At 41.4% G+C, this 20,597-nt stretch overlaps 1 protein-coding gene across 2 annotated transcripts; it reads right to left on the bottom strand.

The window, feature by feature from the left end:
- Window positions 1–5,794: 5,794 nt before the first annotated feature.
- On the bottom strand, window positions 5,795–19,469 carry LOC100062768 (N-formyl peptide receptor 2). Of its 2 annotated transcripts, none has more exons than XM_005596471.4 (2): window positions 19,351–19,469; window positions 5,795–9,957 (listed from the first exon to the last, which is right to left on the bottom strand). In XM_005596471.4, exon 2 carries the CDS (start codon window positions 9,944–9,946, stop codon window positions 8,891–8,893), a length of 1,056 nt encoding a protein of 351 aa, XP_005596528.1. In that variant the 5' UTR covers window positions 9,947–9,957; window positions 19,351–19,469; the 3' UTR covers window positions 5,795–8,890. The 2 variants fall into 2 exon arrangements, with proteins under 2 accessions (XP_005596528.1, XP_005596527.1); XM_005596470.4 differs by lacking the exon at window positions 19,351–19,469 and adding an exon at window positions 15,687–15,739.
- Between the last annotated feature and the right edge of the window lie 1,128 nt (window positions 19,470–20,597).

The raw sequence follows: 20,597 nt of genomic DNA, 5'->3' as shown, positions 1-20,597 counted from the left end.
TCATAGTGTCTCTATTGTTTTTATCATCTTAGGATTTCGTGAAGTGTCTGACAGTAAAGTCAGGACAACCTTATTATATAGTCAAAAACTTTATAAAGCTACTGCACGTAGACATTTTGGAAGAGTAAGAATTAACTTCCTTGGCTTCATTGTTTCTTCACCACAAATGCACATGACAAATCATTAGAAACCCAGGTTTTTATTATTGTCTTAAAGAAATAGATATTTTCTCTTCCATATATTTCCATGACATCAGTGTAGGAAAACTTACCTGTGTAAAACCATTCATGTGCATAATATGCCTCTCTCTAAAATTGTATGATGCAAACAAGATACTGATCTCTCTGTTAGGTCTGACCAGGCCCCCTCTCAAAAAAAAAAAGAAGAAGAAGAAAAACCCTTTTCTTCAATTTTGGAACACTGAAAGCCAATATTAATTGTGATTCTAGTTCCTAAAAATTACATTACTCTTCAAACACACTTTTTATCTTGAACTGATCTATTTAAAAGTAAACGTGAAGTGTTCCCTTCTCCTCTGTCTTTTGGACAAGTTTGTTGTAAGATTGGTGCTATTTCTTCCTTAAACGTTTGGTAGAATTCACAGGTGGAGCAATCCGGGCCTGGAGTTTTCAATAAAGGTTTCTGATTAGGAATTCAATGTCTTTACTTAGTATTGTACTGTCGAGATTTTTCATTTCGTTGTGTCAGTTTTGTATGTTGTGCTTTTCAAGGAATTTGTCCATTTCATCTAGATTGTTAAATATAGTGACATAAAATTATTTATAATATCCTTTTAATGTGTTTAGATCTGTGAGGATGTCCCTGTTTTATTCCTAAGGCTAGTGATTTCTGTTTTCTCTCTCTCTCTTTTTTTTTTTTTTTCTTAGTATTGCTAGAAGTTTATCAAATTTATTGGTACCTTAAAATAATCTTCTTTTTGACTTTGTTGATTTTCTCTTATTGATTGTTCCCTGTTTCATTTATTTCCACTTTTCTTTTTATCATTTTCTTATACCTCCTTTGGGTTTAATTTGATCTTTTTCTGGCTGCTTTTTTTTTTTCTTTAAAGATCGGCACCTGAGCTAACAACTGCTGCCAATGTTCTTCTTCTTCTTTTTTTCCCTGCTTTTTCTCCCCAAATCCCCCCAGTACATAGTTGTGTATTTTAGTTGTGGGTCCTTCTAGTTGTGGCATGTGGGACGCCGCCTCAGAGTCTCCTGATGAGTGGTGCCGTGTCCGCACCCAGGATCCAAACCAGGAAACCCTGGGCCGCTGAAGCTGAGCACTCGAACTTAACCACTCGGCCATGGGGCCGGCCCCTCTAGCTTCTCAAGGAAGGAAGTTTATTTCATTGAGTTCACACCTTTCTCCTCTAATAACAGCACTTAGAGGTAAAAATTTCGTTTTAAGCACTGCCTTTAGTTGTAAGTCACAAAGTTTGTTTTATTTTTTTATTATTGAGTTAAAATTATTTTCTAATTTTCCTTGAGATTTATTCTTCAACCCATGGGTTATTTACAACTATTTTGTTTAATTTTCAAATACTGGGCATTTTCTATTTATATTTTTGTTGATATGTTGATTTCAAATATTGTAAGTTGTGGTCATAGAATATAGTTAGTATCATTTAAAGCCTTTGACTTTTATTGAGATATTTTATCGCTTAGCACTTGAGAAGAATTATGTTTTGTATTATGCTGTTGTTTGGTGTAGTATTTCATAATGCCAGTTAGGCCATTTGAGTGATCGTGTTGTTAAAAATCTCCCTGTATTTTTACTGTTTTTTTGTTGTTGTTTTTACATCATTTGATGTTTTCCCACAGATCTTGGATTCTCTATTCTGATGATCTTCCCACTGTTTTTTCCTTTTGTTTCACTTTGCATGCTTTCTATTGATGTGAATCTAGGTCCACTGATGCTTGATTTTGAGTTCAATCTGCTCTTAAACACCTCTGATACTGTATTTTCATTTGTACCATTTCCATTTGATTATTTTGTAACTCCTATCTCTCTGCTGAAATTTCCCAGCTCTTCATACATGTTGTCTATCTATCTTTTCCGCTAAATTCTTTAATATATTTCATAGTAAAGTCCTTGTCTGACGACTCCAAAATCTGGGTGGTTCTCTGGGTCTCTGGGTCTTTATGTGTTTCTATTCCTGAATGTGTACCAAATTTTCGTTCTTTGTGTGTGTCTTTTGACTTTTATTTTATACCAGACATTTTGTATAAGAGAAGAGTAAGAGAGACTCAGGTTAATATTTACCTTCTGCACAATGCTTTTACAGAACCCTGATAACCTGTATTACTTTTCTTTAACCTTTTTTATTGTGAGGTATAACACATACATAAAATTACAGAAAACATAAATGAACACACCATGGTGTATCCACACTCTTCTTGATGGGCTCCCGGGCTTTTTCGAGTTTGGGGATATTGTGAATAAAGCTACTATGAATCTTCCTGAAGTCTTTTTGTTGAAATCTGTGTTTATTTCTCTAGGGTAAATATTTAGAAGCTGGGGAGCTTTTTCAGAACATGTAGTTTCTTAATCTGTATTTTTAACTCCCTCTCCAGGTGATCCTGTTGGGCCACACTAAGATAGACACTATGGACACACTGCCACAGATGGCATGTGCAGATGGGGGAGGGAGGTGGGAAGGAGAGGGGACACAGTTGAACAACAGAGTGTCCCAAGATTGTAAAACATTTATAACCTAATTTCTTCTGTCTCAAAATAGTGAGGGGTGAAATGAGGGCCCATCTCTGGGGTAAACATTCTGGATGGATGAGGATATCCTGGATTTCCTGGAAGGTTATTCATTCAAAGGGCCCCAGAAAACTCACCCTGGAGAAGCTGACAGGGGAGTAAGGAAGTTTTCCTAAGGGGCTCTCCCAGGGAGGATGAAAAAGTGAGATTTAGCAAAAATTCCACTTTCTTCATGGCGGTGTAGCTCTAAACAATCACGAGGTGGAAACTGTGTTCTAAGTTGAGTTTTCATTCGCTCTCGGGACAAATAAAGGTAACAAAAGTGGCATCGACATCAAATCAAACCAGAGGTGTTCTACTTCTGCTGTCGTTTGATCCCCTAGATTTCTCCCCAGGGAGCCCAGTGTGAGACACCACAGCTCCCATAGCAATGGGTTGCCCTAGTGCAGGCAGCCTGGACTCCAGGAGCTGGGAGCTTTCTTCAGTATAAAGGGCAGGGTATACACATGATAGATTGATTTTTAAAAAATGATAATAACCCTTCTTTTTGTGAAACAACAAATGTGCAGAAAAGTGCATAAAACATAAATGTACAGAAACCCCATTCTTGTAAAACAGATACCTATGTGCCCTCACAAAGGTCAAGAAATAGAAACTTACCAGAACCCCGCAAGCCTACCAGCCAGCCATGTCGACTTTTCAGATATTTCATAGATCAGACCTGCTCTCTCCCTTGAGCTGTGATCACCCTCTGGGCTTTTATGTAATGCCTTCCTTGTTTTTAAAAAATACGTTTGGCACCTAAATATGCATACCTAAGATGTATTGTTAATTTTGCCTTTTGAGAAACTTCATGTAAATGGAATATGACATGTCTATTCTGATGCATGTAAATTTTTTCATTTACCATGATGACCTTAAGATTCATCCACATTGTGTAGCAAATTCAATCATTTTTATTGCTGTATAGTAGTTTATTTTAGGAATATTCTACAATTGCTTGTGCTACTTTTGATGGACATTTGATTTCTTTCCAGTTTGGGCTATTTTGAAATATATAAATATTTTACCATCTTGGGCACACTCTCTTCAACCGTGTTTTTTTCTCACGTATTATGTATCCTAGTGTTCCATAAGCACCCATTTTTTCTAGGGCGTGTATCTAGGAGTGGATTTTTTGAGTCATAGAGTGATTTTAAAAAGACTTTAAAATAGAAACTATAAACATATGCAATAATAGAAAACTTCAAAAATTTAAAACATTTTGTTGATCTCTCATTGATTGTCTTTCTTTTCTTTGTTCCCCAGGAATGCTCTAATCTAATGTCATGTGTCGTATCATTCCCCCTTAAATACTTTAATATGTATCAGTAACAGATAAGAATTTAAAAAGACTATAGCCACCATACCATTGTACCCAACAAAATGAACAGTAATCCTGTAGTATATCAGTGTTCTCCAGAGAAACAGAACCAATAGGGTGTTGGCTCATGTGATTATGGAGACTGAGGATTTGGAAGTGAAAAGGGTGGAAAAGACTTCTTTGTGATTAAGTAGTAATTCTGTTAACTGTTCTGAGAACCTGTCCTTTCAGAAGAACAGAATATTGACAGGTTACCAAGACAAGAGTAGCTCCAGAAGGCCCTGACCAAGATGCTGGGGTCAACACCCTTTCTGTCAAGATTTATTTTGCTAACTGGACTTCTATTCACATTACCCTCCCAATGGCTGCCTCACCAGTCCCATAGGAAGAAGACTATTAGTTCCTGAGTGTGGACTATAAAAATATGTCTGTGTTTCCAAGATCTAATATTAGTTCTTATTCTGTTCTCTTGTAAAGAGAGCGTTTATTCAATTGCTAATGATCAGAGGAATCTGCACATCACAAATACCAGGGATCTTTGTGAATAAATAGAGATTCTGGAGTTCTGCACCAGACGTTATTAATCAGACGCCTTGAGGCTGCAATGACCAAAGCCAGATTTAAAAAAAAATATCTCTCCAGGTGGTTCTGATGGGACAAGTTTAGTTGTAGATCAAGATTTGGGAAACAGTTACCTAGATGTTCTTAGGAGCTGGGAGAGGCATGAGATGGGAATGTGAGGAAAAAAACCAGTTGAACAATCCAGGTGTCCCAAGATTGTGAAACACTTACACAGACTTTTGCTTATCTAGTAGCAGTGGGAACTGTTGGGGGGGAATAGATACAGGAGAGATCTCCAGACCCTCCCTTCTCTGGAATGTACATTCTAGAATGAAGGGGAATTTCTGGATTTAAAAAGCAAAGTTCCTTGTTCAGATGCACTTAGACATTCCCTCTGCGTGAGCTCACGGAAAATAACCAAGCTCCTAGGGGGTCTCTCCCAGTGAGGTCATAGAACTGAGGGTGAAGCAGGACTTCCATTTCCCTGCTGTGTGCTGTCCCAGTCACAAGGTGGAGCCTGCTTTCCAATGAGTTTGTTTTCATCAGCACTTGAGACCAATAGAAGGACCCCAAAGCTGGTCATGCCAGGCTTGCTTACTGATGCCGCCTTTTGACTCTTTCAGCTTTCCCTGTCCTCATAAGTCCAGATTTAGAGAACTGCAGTGTCTATATGAATGGGTTGCCCTACTTCAAGCAGCCTGAATCCAGAAGCTATGAAGCTTTCCTGGTATAAAGGAAAAGGCACCTAAATTTGATTGATAGTTTTTTTAACTTTTAAAATGTGGAATATAACAGACCTAAGGGGGAAAAAAAGAATAGAAGATAAACATGAATATCAATACGTTTTTATTAAAGAAACACCTATGGACCCCCAGCAATTCAAGACAGAGATCACTGTCAGCATTCCACAAGGCACCAGTCACAGAGCACTTTTCCCCATCATCTTCTTTCCTTCCGTCCAACTATGACCGCTGTCTGGACTATTACAGTAATCAGTTCATCACTTCCCTTTATAGTTTTACTACATAGTTTTGTATCCCTAAACTGTACAGTTTAATTTTGTCAACCAAAATTATTTTTAATATAAATGGAATCAAGCTGTACATACTCTGTCTTCTATTATTTCCTCATCACGATATCTGAGATTCATCCACGTAGATGTAGCTTTTTAAAAAAGTTTATTGCTGAATAATAATTTACTGTCTGAATATCCTACAATTTTTTCATTCTATTGTTGATGAACTTTGGGCTTTACAGTTCTTTACAGTTTGGGCTACCACAAATAATTCTGCAATGAACATTTGTGAAATCATATGCTGCTGAACATGAATATATATAATTCAAGGTATGTGGGATTGCTGGGTATAAGACAGCCTTTAAAAAAAAAGTCTTAACAGGAATTTCAAGAATACACAAAACAAAAGAAAATAGTATAATAAATCACTAGCTTCACTACTTATAAATAGTTGGCCAAGGTTATTGCATTTTTCTTCCCCTTTCTTTTTTCTACTCTGGAATGTTTTAAAGCAAGTTTCAAACATTCCATCATAAATTGCTTCAGTTTGTGTCTCTAACAGATAAGGGCTTTAAAAACAATAGTCCCAATACCACTACTACACCCAAACAAACTTACAGTAATTTCTTGATTGCATTGATCTTTCCTGGGCAGCCTGATCAGGCTTCTATATATGCACCAGGAAAAGGTGTCTTCCTAAGAGAGATTAGCAATGGGCCTTTAACCCTAGCAATAGATAAGAGCAGGCAAGTCAACTAAATTATGTTATCTTCTAATTTACTCTACAGATAAACCCACACACACACAAAGGGACATGTGTGTGCACAGTTATGCATTGGTAACAGCACAAGATTAGAAACAATTTAAATGTTCGTTAATATGTGACTGATTAAATAAATTCTGTTGTATCCACCCAATGGAATACAATGCAAGTATTACAAAGAATGAGGAAGCTGGTTACGTACCGATGAGAGACAACTGTTGCATCTTATTGCTTAGAATTTACTCATGTGTAGCTGGAATGATGGCTGAGAAAGTATTGTTTTAGGTGGATGAGTTTCCACCCACTTCTGTTAATGAAAGAAAGGGATGAACATTGAGTAGGAAGCTGTCAGTTCTTACCACATCCTACCCCTGTGTCTACTCAACATCCCTGCATACTCCTCCCCACAAACTGAAGTAGTCCCATCCTTCTCAAGGTTGACGGCCACAAAATTTTATTTTGGAGTTTCTGACTCAATAGTTTCTAGAAGTGTTTCTTTGTGGTGAGCAGTCCATAAACTTAAAAGAATCCTCAGCTTCCAGAGACCCAATATACAATGATGCAATGGGAAGTGGGCATCCACAGTGAAAACTCCCAATGAAGAAAAGAAAAAAGGAGAGGATGTAGCCAGCACTATTCTATTGCAATTAACCAAGGCCGGTGGGCAGGAATAGTAAGAACTCCCTGCCCTGCCAGTGGAGGAAGTTTCTTAGCCAATTGGAAGCACTGGTTCTCTATCTGCAGGATGTACACTGTCCTTCATGGCTCCTGGCTTTGCCCTCTTGCATTTCTTTCTTGTTCCTTATTTTCTATGGCCACGCCTTAGTTAGGCATTAAAGAGTATACATTTCTTGGGAACTGGAAAGCATTTCTAGGAGTCAAGGATGCAGATGAGATGGGTAAGCTGCTCTGCATTGGAATTGCAAAGACTTTAGCAGTGACAGGAGGGAAAGGGAGAAGAATGACTGAGTAAGGTAGTGGGGTGGGTGAAGGGCTTTTGAAAACAAGACTAATATTTATTTTGAGTTCTTTCTTTTGTCAGAACATCAGGAAAACATGTCATGCGCTGAAGGACAATTGGTGAGCGATTATTTGCAGAAAGCAAGGAAAAAAACCCAGTACTATTGTGGACTGATTTATTTCAAAACAAAGTCATCAGGCAACAGTTAGCCAGAGTACTTTAGCAGAAACCCCAAACCACAGGTGTTCATAAAATGTAAACCACGTGGGAATTTGTAAAAATTGTGGGCATGGGGGTGAGAGTTCACTGGATGTGGCCCAAGGCATGATAGAAGGGTCAGAGATAATTTTAGCTAGACACTGAAGGTTCTCACTTGACACCTGAGTGATATTATTGTTACTGATTCATTAATTCCACAACTATTTATTGAGACTCTGTCACATGTCAGGCACTATTTTACACTTGGGGTATGGAGATCCATCAGTGAACAGTACAGACCAAAATCCCTGCCCTCAGCTTACACTCTCATTACATGAAGGAAACCATACAAGCGCTATACACAGTTATACTGTTTCATGCCAATAAGTTTGGCAGTTTCGATGAAATGGCTAAATTCCTTGAAAGTCACAGTTTACCAAAACTGACAGAAGAGGAAATAGAAAATCTGAATAGTCCAATAACTCTTAAAGAAATTGAACTTGCCATTAAAACCTTCCCAGAAACAAAACCTGAGACCCAATAGGCTTCACTGGAGAATTTCTCTAAACATTTATAACAGATGTAACACCAGGGAATAGAATGAGAGGAGTCCCTTCCTGACTCCTTTCAGGAGGCCATTATAAGTTTGATGTAAAACCTGACAAGGACATTAGAGGAAAGCAAAATAACAGACTAATCATTGCATAAACATAACTGCAGAAATTCCAAACAATCTAGTGAGATTAATTTATAAATACGTAAAATATGTCATGACCAAGCTTGATTTATTCTAGGAATGCAGGGTAATTTAACATTCAAAAATTAATCAGTGTAATTTTGATGATATAAATAAGAAGATAAAAATAATATAATCATCCTTAATATATGCAGAAAATGCATTAGATACAATCCAATAACCATTCACAATTATAAAAAAAGAAAAGCTTTAATGAGGTAGAAAGAGTAAACTTGCGTAGTCTTATGAAAAATAGGTTTTAAATAAACGCTACAGGCAACATCGTATTTAATGATGAAATAATAAAGTTTTCCCCTTAATTGACTCTCTCAGCTAAGCTTTACAAATTCCCCATCACTCTTTCTTTTGTTTTATTTTCCCACCTCTGCTTACACCGGGTTATAGGCTGAGGTCCAAAACCCCAAAATGACAAGAATGCTACCCTTATGTCCTTCTTCCCCCCACATCAGGGGGCCCCAAAGCATTATTCAAGATGAGTGGCTCAGGATGATCCAAGGGAAATGAAGCTGCAACTGGGAGCATGGTAGGGGCAGGCAGATCTCAAAAATGTCCCCCAGACCTCCTCACATTGCCTGTAACTGGACTTCTGCAGGGGATGAAGAAGATTTGGTTATTGTGTCACTGGTCTGGGCTGAGTCCTCACTCAGGGCCCTCTCCAGACTGGCTGGCAGGGAGTGGATCAGTTTCTTTCGGAAGTCTCGACCCACGAAGACATAGAGTATTGGGTTGAGGCAGCTGTTGAAGAAGGCCAGGGAGCTCGTTAGGTTAATAAGGAGAATAATGATTTTGTGCTTACCTTCAAAATATATTTCTTTGATCCAGACTGTGCCAAGAAGGGCAAACAGTTGAAAGGGGAACCAACAGAGAAAGAAAGAAGCCACAACAGCAGTGAGGACCCGTAAGGGGTGGCTGGATTTAATCATGCCTTTTTTGTGCATCTTGGCAGCAATGAGGCCATAGCAGATTGCGACGATGGACATCGGCATACTGAAGCCAATGATAAACCGGATGATCCCTCTGACTGTCAACACGGTGACGGTTATCTTCCTCTTCTCATCAGTGGTGTTACCCCAGGATTCGAAGCTGAAAGTACAGAGTGTATTCCCTTTCCCATCACTTTTTGTAGTGAAGAAGAGGAAAATTTGTGAGGTGAGGATTAGAGCAAGAATCCAGGGTCCCATGATCAGTTTTGTAGCCAGACCTACAGTGCGGTGGTTTTGGGCCCAGATTGGATGCAGGACACAAATACAGCGGTCTAGAGCAATGAAAGCAATTAGGAAGACACTCCCAAACAGGTTGATGTCCACCACGATGTGAACTAACTTGCATAGGAACCAGCCAAAAGGCCATTGTTTTCCCATGGCCATTGAGACCATGAGGAAGGGAATGGTAGTAGTGAAAGAGAAGTCAGCTATGGCCAAGTTCAGGTAACAGAGGGTGGTGACTGTGCGTGCCATCCGGAATCCAGCCACCCAGATCACAAGCCCATTGCCCAGGATTCCGAGGACAAAAGTGATCCCAAGCACCACCAATGAGAGGATATTCACAACAGCGTAGCCAGGAGGCTGATGGGGCCTCACATTGGATCCATTCAGAGGGACGGAGAAGTTGGTTTCCATCTTGCTGACACCTGAAACATTTCAAAAATGACCATTTCTTAGCTGTGGAGCCATCTTACAGCATCCCTATTCATGGCCAACATCAACTTCCACTGTAGTTCCCACTCCAATCAGGATACCCACTGTACTGAACCTTGTGGCCAGTCATACTATAAAATTGATGCCCTGTTGGCTGTTCCTTAGGGAAAGGATAGTTCTGCATATTTCCATAATTAGTAATATGCATTCAACCTAACATGCTGATTACTTAACCAAGAGGATTACAAGGATCCTGTCCGCCAGCAGAATACTGAACTGAAGGTGCATAGACAACAGAAAATTGATGGCGGGCAGCTTCAGCAGAGTAAGGGAAGCACCAGACTCAGAGTGAGCAGGTTCACATCTTCTTCCACCCATGACTCAGTGCATGGACGCTGGCAAGCTGTGCAGCCTCTTTCAGCTCCAGGTTCTCCCAGACTCCCAGCTCCTGTCCTCCCCACTCTGAGGACCCTTGACCTATTGTTTGGTTAGTCTTTAAGTTAAAGTCTTAGAGTTCAGTTTGAGTTTAAAGTTGAAGAGGCTCTTTAACAGTTACTGGTAATGTGTAGTAATATGTTACATCTTGTGATTCTGTGCTAGAGGAAGTCATGAAGGGGGTTCTGTCTCTACCTTCAACCTTGTGTTTTTCATCGTCTCTCTTACGGTGCTCTCCTCTATCTGGGGGGCAAAGAATTTTCACCCATTGTACAGCTTTAGCATTCTGTGGGACAAGAGTATGAGAGTAGTAAGTTTTGTTAATAATATTGGTGGGGCTCTTATTAGAGACCATGCATTGTGTTAATTGCTATATACAGGGATTCAGTTTGATCTACATAACAACTCTATAATGTTCATTATTTCTGGTTTTTATAAGAATAAATTCATACTTGTTCAGAGCAGTTATGAAAACCGCCAAAGGTCATTTAAATAGTTGGTGGTAGAGGAAGGACTTCAATCCTGCTTGATCTGACTTCCAAGTCTTTTTCTCCACTACACAACTGTGTATTGCTGGTTGTGAGCAATGTTCCTGGTTGCCCACCCAACATCCATTCCCTTATTCTTCTCTGCTACCAAACCACAGTTTTGTTACTCACCCATCAGGGAAGATGTCCCTTGCTCCATCTTTGGAGGCAAATCGTGATTTGTCTCACTAGTAGCTGGAATCTCCTTTGCTTTGCAAGAGATTGTTTTAGCAATGGGCACATGACTAAATCCTGGACAATAACACTATGGGAAGATATCCTGGGGAGATTCTGGAATAGATTACTTTGCTCTTAAGAATGAGAATCCAAAACATTGTAGTGTCTGCCTCTGGATCAGGTCACATCTATAACTATTGCATCCAAATTCAACCCAGAGGTCTATGTGACCCCCATGTCCATGCCACTTGCCCAAATTTCCTCATACTGTGGTCTTTTAGCTATGTCGAAACATCCAGGGTGGTTGTTAAAATGCACATTCATGAACCTCACCCTAAAATCTCTTTGGACAAAATCTAGGGTGATTTTCTATGGCCTCAAAAATTTGGGAATCATCTTACCCTAGGGTATTCTGCCTCCTTAAGAGAAATAGCTGTTACTGAGCACGTGCTCAAATTTAATAGCCATAAATCTGTTCTAGGGTATCCATTATCTTCCATCTTTTTTTAAAAAGATTTTTTAATTTTTTACTTTTTCTCTGCAAAGCTCCCCGGTACATGGTTGCATATTCTTGTATATAGTTGTGGGTCCTTCTAGTTGTGGCATGTGGGACACCACCTCAGCATGGCTTGATGAGTGGTGCCATGTCCGTGCCCAGAATCCGAACTGACAAAACCCTGAGCCACCGCAGCAGAGCACGCAAACTTAACCACTTGGCCATGGAGCCTGCCCGTCGTCCATCTTTTATGAGGGGGAAACCATGTCCCAGGGGTTTCAGTAGTTTGTTCAACATCAAGCCCAGCCAGTCAGTGGAGGCAGCAAGCTTTGAAAACCAGGTTTAACCAATTCTAGAGCCACTGTCTTTGCTTCTCTAAAGCGCTGCCTTTTCAAGGGGTTCCCCCAAGATTACGTGGAGATGATCACAATCCAGGATGTTGATTTGCCTCCCTCCCTCCCTCCTCTTTTTTCCCTTCCTTTTCTTTCTGCCTGTCTTCACCAGTCACTTCCACCAAAGTCTTCTATGGGACCTTCTTGATGTAGTGCAGGATTTTTCAACCTCAGTACCATTGACGTTTGAAGCTAACCATCCTTTGTTGTTGGGGATCATCCCTTAAACTGTAGGATGTTTGGCAGCATCCCTGGCCTCTATCTACCAGATGCCAGTAGTACCCCCTCGCTCCAGTCGTGACAACCAAAAGTGTCTACAGACACTGTCAAATGTCCCCTGGAGGGCTTTCCCTCACCCCCAGTTGAGAGTCACTGTTACAGTGTAAGGAGTGCTGGGCTCTGGAGTTTGGTCAATCTGTATTCTAATCTCATCTCTGACACCTGCCCACTGGGTTCTTGGTCAGTGACATCTCTTCCAACTTCACTTTCCTCCTCTGCAGAATGGGGGTGATTTTGTGGTGAAGACTGAGGTTTAGGTGAGGATTAATGAGAACAGACATGGAAATCTTTTAGGCAGGACCGAATGACTCTTTAACAAATAGGAACTCTCGATCCTCACCAGGCTCTGTGCCTTGTCCTGGGGCCACGCATTATAGAAGCTCAAGTTCAGGTCAAGAACAATGCTTGAAACAGTAGTAGTACTACGTATGAACCTTTTCCATATGCCAAGAGCTTCTCTTCCACCTCATCACGACTCATCTCATAAGGTCCCTGAGGTTTGCACGTGTTAATATGCGTAAAGCATCGAGCATACTCTGCAGCATTGTAAATATGGAATAATATTAGTTACACAATTAGTATGGCCATTGTACAGAAGAGGAAGTTAAGACTTCAGCAGGTTATATTCATTGTTTAATGCCCCCAGTGAGGAAGAGGTAGAGCCAGAATTTGAGATCAATCAGACCGATTCCACCAGAATTGTGCTCTTAACTCTCTCCCACCCCATACCTCCTCAACTGAGTCTGTTTCTCTCCACTCGCCCACTGAACACCCTAGAAGGTGCTCAGAAGATAGGATGCACTCACTAATCTCTAAATCATTGCTTTAAAAATTTTTATACACAAGGAAAGACGATTGTGCAATGACAGCTGGGGAAAGGACAGTAGGACAAAGTTGTAAAATTATGGGCCCATCCTTGTTGCAGCACTGGGGAGAGAACCTGTGACCATACATGACACTCGCATGGACTATGGTGGCTGCTATTTGGTGAACCCCAAATATGTGCCAGTCACTGTACATTTTATTATCTCCAATTACAACATCGTTGTTTTCGCATAAGTATCGTCATTGTGTGTTACAAGAGGAAACCATGACTCTCACAAGGGAAGTGGGTTGCCCAATGTCACAATTATTAAGGGGCTCTCTGGATTTACGACCACAGATTTCAGATGGAAACTCAGCACTTCCTTGTTAGCTGATCCTCTTCTCCGGCATGTTTGCATTTCCATGCTTCGAAATAATGCTTTCAGTTCTGCTTTCTCCTCAGACTTCCTAACTTCTTCTCCCATCCTGACTCAGCTCATGCCCCTACCTCGTATTTTAATGAGAAAATCATAACAATTAGTTGTGAACTTCTTAGCCTTCTCTCACCCAAACCGTCCAATCTATCTGCACCTGTTACAGTGAATAAAGAGTTCTTGGTCATTCCAAAGGCTGCCCCCTCCCCATGTTTGCTCTGGATCCCTCTCTCTCTCATCTTCCCAAGAATTTTCCTCCAAGCATTCCTTTTCTTTTCTGCCAAAATTCTTCCAGGATTTTCTTTCCACTCGATCATTCTCACTGTCACATAAACGTTATCATATCTCCTCCCTTCAAAAGGAAGCCATCCTTGGCCTTTATTCGTTTCTGGCTTCGGCTCTATTTCTCCAAGAGAATCCTTTCTGTGAAGAAGATTCACAGCCAAACTTTAGAAGGGAGTGTCTCCACTTCTTAACCTCATATTTTTCTCCTAAACACACTCGACATTGACTTTGATTCTCAGCACTCCACGGAATGTGCTCTCCTTAAGGATGCTCATGGCCTCTATGCTGCCTCCAGTTCTTATCCTGATATGTCAGTGACATAGCACCCACTTGACCCCTTCCTCCTTCTTGAGACAGATTTTTCTTATGCTTTGAGATGATAAAATGTACACACAACACAATTTTGGTTGTTTTTATAGCGTATTTGGTCACCTCTCCTCAATCCAGTTCCTAGCTTTATTGCCTCCAAATTTAACTCTAAATTTTGAGGCATCCTAGGGCTTGTAACTGCCCCCCCATCCTCTATACAATCTCATGGGTTGTAACATCATACTGATAACTTCTGATCTAAACCATCAGCCTTGGCTTCTCCCCAGAGCTCTAGCCTGGTATAACCAACTGAATTCTTGACATCTCCCCACGGGAATCCCAGAGTCACCCCAAACCTAACATTGCCCAAAACAAACTCTAAATTGTTCCATCCTCCCAAGTCTGCCTCTCTCCCGGTATCTGTATCTATTTGGAGCTTAAACATTCAGTTGTTAAAGCTCCAAATCTGAAACTCACCCTCGATTTTCCTTTCCCTCACCACCCCGTCCAATCTGAGCCTGTTGATTCTATCTACAGAGCAACTGAATCCACACCCGGAATTGTGTCGATCACCATCTCCCTTATCCATGGCCTCATCTGACCTGCATATTTGCACTAACCTTGCAAATAGCTTGTTCCTGCTCCTGATGCTGCCCCCTCCCCCCCATGCTTTCTGACAGAAGCCAAATGGTCTTTCAAAAACACAAATCAGATCCTGACATTATTCTGCTCAACACCCTCAATGGCTTCCAAATTCCTAATTCAAGTTTGCTAAGCATTCCTGGATCCGCCCAGTCTGTTCCTCATACCTCACACATCCACTCTCCCCTCACATACTGTGCTCCATCCACTCTGAGTTCCTTCGATTCCTTGAACACGCCAAGCTCATTGCCATCTCAGGGCTTTTGTGTCCTCTGTTCCTCTGCCTACAATGCATTTCCTCTCAGGCTTCCCACATCTGGCTCTTTCTGAATATTCATATCTCATCTTAGATATTTCATCCTCAGAGAGGTCCAGCCTGACCCATAACACAAATCAGCTGCCCCCAAGCACAGGCCATCTCACCAGACACTTTTCTTGTTGGTTTATACATTCACTTATTTTCTGCTCTAAATACCATCCACATCGGGATATAAGCTCCACAAGACAATCAAGTTCTTTCAACACTACATCTCTAGAGTAATGCTGTCCAATAGACACATAAATGCGAGCCATCAAGGCAAGCCACAATGTGAGTTACATATATGTGACTTATAATTTTCTTTTACAAAGTAAAAGAAATTATTTTTAATAATATATTAATGAATTTTAATAACACATTTTATTTAACCTAACAGATCAAAAGGAATATCCTTTGAACATGGAACCAATATAAGAATTATCAATGAGATATTTTATATTCTTTTTTCATGCTAAGTCTTTGAAGATCCTAACTGCATTTTACACTTACAGCACATCTCAGGTCAATGGCCATAAGTGGCAAGTGCATATTATATTGGGTAGCCCAGCTCTAGAGTTTAGGAGGCATCGGCCACATAGGAGATGTCCAAATAATTTTTAAATTGTCAGCTCCCACCACCTTACCACCAGCTGAGATCCTTTTCCTGTGGCTGGTTCCTGGCTTCTTGCTGAGCAATGTAGGTGGAAGGGCTTCTGCAAATGGTTTATTGAAGGACAAGAGGGAGGGACAATGGAGCTGGAACCAATCAGGACAGAAACTCAGAATCTTGCAATTTCCAAAAAGCACCCTGGAGTTGTTGACAGCATAACTCTCCTTAGAAACTTAATGCCTGAACATTCCCCTCAGCTCCAACACTCTGGGGAGACAGGAGGTCAGTCCTCTGAATACCAAGGGTCAAAGAATCGGGTGTCCATGCCTTTTCTCCTTCAGAGATTCAGGAAAATGAAAGAAACAATTACTGAAGTGAGAAGAATTCGAGACAGGTAATAAAATACAGAGATGATGGTTAAACAAAAACTTTTTTCTCTACTCACATGACTCTCTGACACCAATGTGTGGGTTTTTTCTATGCCAAGCAATGCTCCAATTCCCTGTGGACCCCACCTGGGTGTCCTACAATTGAATTCAATTCTGACAGTATCTATCTGGAGCTAGCATCACATCCCACGAGTTAAAGGGCTCATCCCACAAGACTACCCCCACTACAGATGCCACTTGCAAGTCCCAGGTGGCTACCTACACTTCTGCCTGACCAGCTATAAGTCAGCGGTTCCTATGACCCCCTCCTCAGGTTCAATAATTTGCTAGAATGACTCACGGAACTCAGGAAAGCAATTTACTTATGTTTACCACTTTACTATATAAAAGATACAAGTCGAGAACAGTCAAATGTAAGAAATGCATAGGGCAAGGTATGGGAGGAGGTTTGTGCACAAAGCTTCCATGTCCTCGCTGGGTGTACCATCTCTCAACATCTTGATGGGTTCACCAACCCAGAAGCTCACCAAATCTCAATGTTTAAGAATTTTTGTAGAGCTAAATCTCCAGCCCTCCTCCCATCTCTCTTCCCCAGCGGTCAGGGGGTGGGGCTGAAAATCTGTAACCCCTGGTCTTTCTGAGGCTATCTAGGGACAGGACTCTAAGTAACCTCATTAACATAAACTCTGGTGTGATCAAAAAGGGCTCTTATGAATAATAAAAAAAAAACTTTGCTTAGGATATTGCAAGAGTTTTAGGAGCCTTCTGCCATAAAATAGGGACAAAGACCAAATATATTCCTTATTATATCACAGTGATGCTAGAAGAAACAGTAACCAAGAACACAGAGAGAGGTACAAGAGATGAATGAGAGAGCACCCTTCACCCAACACAGTCACCAAAATTAATCCCCTAACCTTCTCCGGAAGGAGCTAATTTGTGGGCCAATATCTGAGATTATAGGCCCCTTCTGAGGTTTTAAGCACCATCAGAATGTTCTATAGAGTTATTCTCAAACCTAGTGGATATAACCATGGAGAAAAGGGGAAAGCCAGAAAAAAAATGTCCAAGAGAAGGAGATACAGAGAACTACTTTCTTTGTTCTCCCCAAATCACTGTGACAAAGGATGTTTTCAGGTATAAGTTATAGCAAATCTGTGAACTGCTTAAACCATGAAGAAATTTATTATTTTAAGAAATTTGGGAGGAGGTACGTTCTGAGTCTGAACAAGAATTGAGTTTAATTTACTCCTTCCACTCCACCATTTATTGGTTTCTTCCAAGGGCTTCTTGAACATGACTACAAGATGGCTGCCCTTGCTTCAGATATCACAGCCACATAACCTCCCAAGCCAGAAGGATGAGGATGGGCAGAAAAATTGACTTCATTCACATGCCTCTCTCATTTTATAAAACAAAGAAATCTTTTGTAGAGTCTCTATGGGACCTCTTCTTACCTTTTATTGGCAGAACTGAGTGACAGAACCATCTCTAGTCCAATCCTTGGCAAAATAATAATAATAATAATAATGAGGTTTCCCTGATTGGCTGAGGATGGAGGTAAATTGTACCTGAATATAATGGACTTCACTTATGAAAGAATAAGGGTGGGAGGTATTATATAGCTATAGCCTCCACAGAAGTGCTCCCATGCTGGCTCATAGGGACATAGAGGTTAATCAGTCATGGGTTCTGCCCTGGAAATGTTGACCAGTTGGATGGAGAGATGAGAGTGCAGTGCTTAGAAAGGTGGAGTGGGGGTATATGTAGTGATGGAGTGATGCCTGGGTCATTATGGGATCCCCCAAAAGGAAGAGCCAACTGAGACTGACAGGGTCTAGGGTCACTTCCTGAAAGAGGTAACATCTAGGCTGAGTCTTAGAGCCTAAGGTAAAGAGGAGATAGAAAATTGCTTTGCAGGCAGAGGGGAGGGAAAATGCACAGGAAGGAGGCCAAGAAATAGGTTTCATTTGGTTGTTGGAGCAGAGATGGTGAGGCAGAGAGCAATAGGCAAGTCTGTAGAGGGTGGCAGGGCCATCTCTCAGAGGGTCTTGAATGCCACAAGAAGGACTTGGAATTTCTCCTTCAGAACATGAAAAGCCATTTAAGCAAGAGAGGGACTTGTCACGTGTGTGCTTCCGGGAAAAAAACCTGTCCTAATGTCCAGCAAAGGGATGGATTTGAGAATGTCCCAATTGGAGGCAGAGATCTTAGGGTGGAGAATGTTGCCAGAGATCCAGGTGAAGTTGTTGAAGAGCTACTCAGATTCCTAGACCCCTGATGTTGAGGGAGTTGAACTTTGGCATCCCACAGAGGATGGAGGTTGAGGAAAAGAATCCATACACACTTGAGTTTCTAAAAGGGCCCAGTCTACTCCCCAAATGCTGTTAAAACAAGTGCCATATGAGTGTATTCCTGTGGCCACTGAGAAGAACAGGAGGCCTGGTTTCCTGTTCCTCAATTGGTTTCAGCTCATTTATCCCTTTCCTGCCCTTTCGGGTATCTTCTGCTAAGACCATTAGTCCAGAGTCACTCTCCTCAGGAGACCAGGACTTGGAACCGTCCTGAGCAAGCCCACAGTCTGTGGAAAGTCCAGGTGAGAAATGCATCCCTGGGGGCTGGGGAGCTAGAGAAGGGTATGCTCCATAGCATGGTGGGGACAAAAGACTCTTTGGAGTGAGCTGTAGAGAAATGTAAGGTGAAGAAATGAGCACAGCAAACATACTCAACTCTGTCAGGAGGTGGTGCTGTGACAGAGAACCAAGGATTTGGTTGGGAACTAAAGAAGGATGTGGACTTGAAGGATAAATTTAAAAAGAAAAAGAAGAAGTTCTAGACCATATTGGGCTGCTACTGGGAGTGATGGAGTGGAGGGAAAATATTGATGCTGCAGGAGCGAGAAGGGATCAGTGAGGGAAGGAAGTTCTTGAGAAAGTGAGGGGGCCAGGATTCAGAGGACGACAGGGGACAGGTCTTGGGCAGAGCTGCTTGTTCTCTTGTCGGAGAGGCAAAGGCAGAGAGCGGTGGAGCAGGAGCAGACAGTAGGGTGGATTTGGTGGAGTGTGAGGCAAGGACATCAGCTGAGAGGGGATGGGAGAGGAGGTTCTGGGCCTTGAGGAGAAAGCAGAAGGAGCAAAATAATTATTAGGATCATGGGAAGATGAATGTAACAGGGAAGCGTAGATTTCCAGAGCAGTGGTGTGCCTCCACATGAAGAGACTGGTCCTGGATGTTCCTTGGGACCCATCAGCAGGGCTCAGCTCTACTCCCTCAAGAATTTCACCCTTAGACCTTAGGCCAGTCACTTACCCTCTTAAAGCCCAAGTTTCTTCTTCTGTCACAAGGTAATGATGATGCTTAGCCAATTCGGAGCTTGTTGAGATCAGAGTCAAAAAGGTAAGAATGTGTTACAGTGACTGCCACGTAGGTCACAGGTTGCAGACCACAGGTTTTCTCCCCCACCCTCAAACCTTGGTGGAGTCACAATTGCACAGCTTTTCCTCTCTGGTGTGTCCCCTCCTGTCATTGCAGAATCTTCCTGATTCATTGCATCAGTCTTTTCAAATGGTTGCCTTAAAGATTCTTGAGGACAAATAGCTCTCAGGGTGTCTCTGTGGTTGGATGGTGGGTGGCGTGGGAAAACCCCTCCAGGTTGTTTCTGAGACTGTAGAGCATCGAAGTTCCGGAGAAATGCGAACCACGCATGGACCTTCAAATTGTCTGACAGGCACTGTGAAAAAGTAAGAAGAAACAAGTAAAGTTCATCTTTATAAAATATCTTACTTAATCTTCCATAACTAAATTATTATCATTTCAATCTGTAGTCAATATAAAAATTATTACTGTGATATGTCACATTAGTTTTCTTATCCTAAGTCTTTGAGTTCTGATGAGTATTTTCCTCTTACGTCCCTTCCCAAATAGACCTAGCCGGATTTCAAGTTCCCCAAAGCCTGACATTGTGAGTGGCTGCTGTGTTAGACAGCTCAGCCGTGGAGGCAGGATGGCAGGGCAGGGGCAGAGAGACCTTTGCTGGAATCTGACAGCCTGAGCTGTTGGGTGACTTTAGGCAATTAACTTAAATGCTCTAAGTCTCAGTTTCCTCATCCGTAAAATGGGTATGATGATAATAATAATAATAATAAACTAACGTAACTCACTATGCACTGTGTGTCACTCACTGCCCCATGCTTTCTGGTATTTACATACTTCCTCCTCACGACAACCATTTAAGAAGGATGCTGCAAGGGTTAGAAGGGAAGAAAAGCTCTTTGCAAGAGCCTGGCTTGTGGTCTGCATACTGAATCTAATCAAATCTCACACCCAGCAGGCATTTAGACAGAACACTGTCATGTGCTTTTTCAACCCCAAGAGTACTGAGCCACCCAGTGGATGGAAAAGTGCGTCCTATTCATCTGGTGGAGATAACCACAGAGACAAGAGTGGAAATGGGGTCTCCTGCTCTGACTTCCTCAAGCACAGAATCCACAATGTGTGATTACTTGATTCCACCCTATCTGGTGTCACCCACTGATCCATTTTGCCTCACTTTGAAA

This window comes from Equus caballus, chromosome 10, assembly GCF_041296265.1.
Source record: "Equus caballus isolate H_3958 breed thoroughbred chromosome 10, TB-T2T, whole genome shotgun sequence".
Classification (NCBI taxonomy): Eukaryota; Metazoa; Chordata; class Mammalia; order Perissodactyla; family Equidae; genus Equus; species Equus caballus.
The sequence above is the reverse complement of the archived record's forward strand: the minus strand, read 5'-3'. Positions and strand labels throughout refer to the sequence as shown.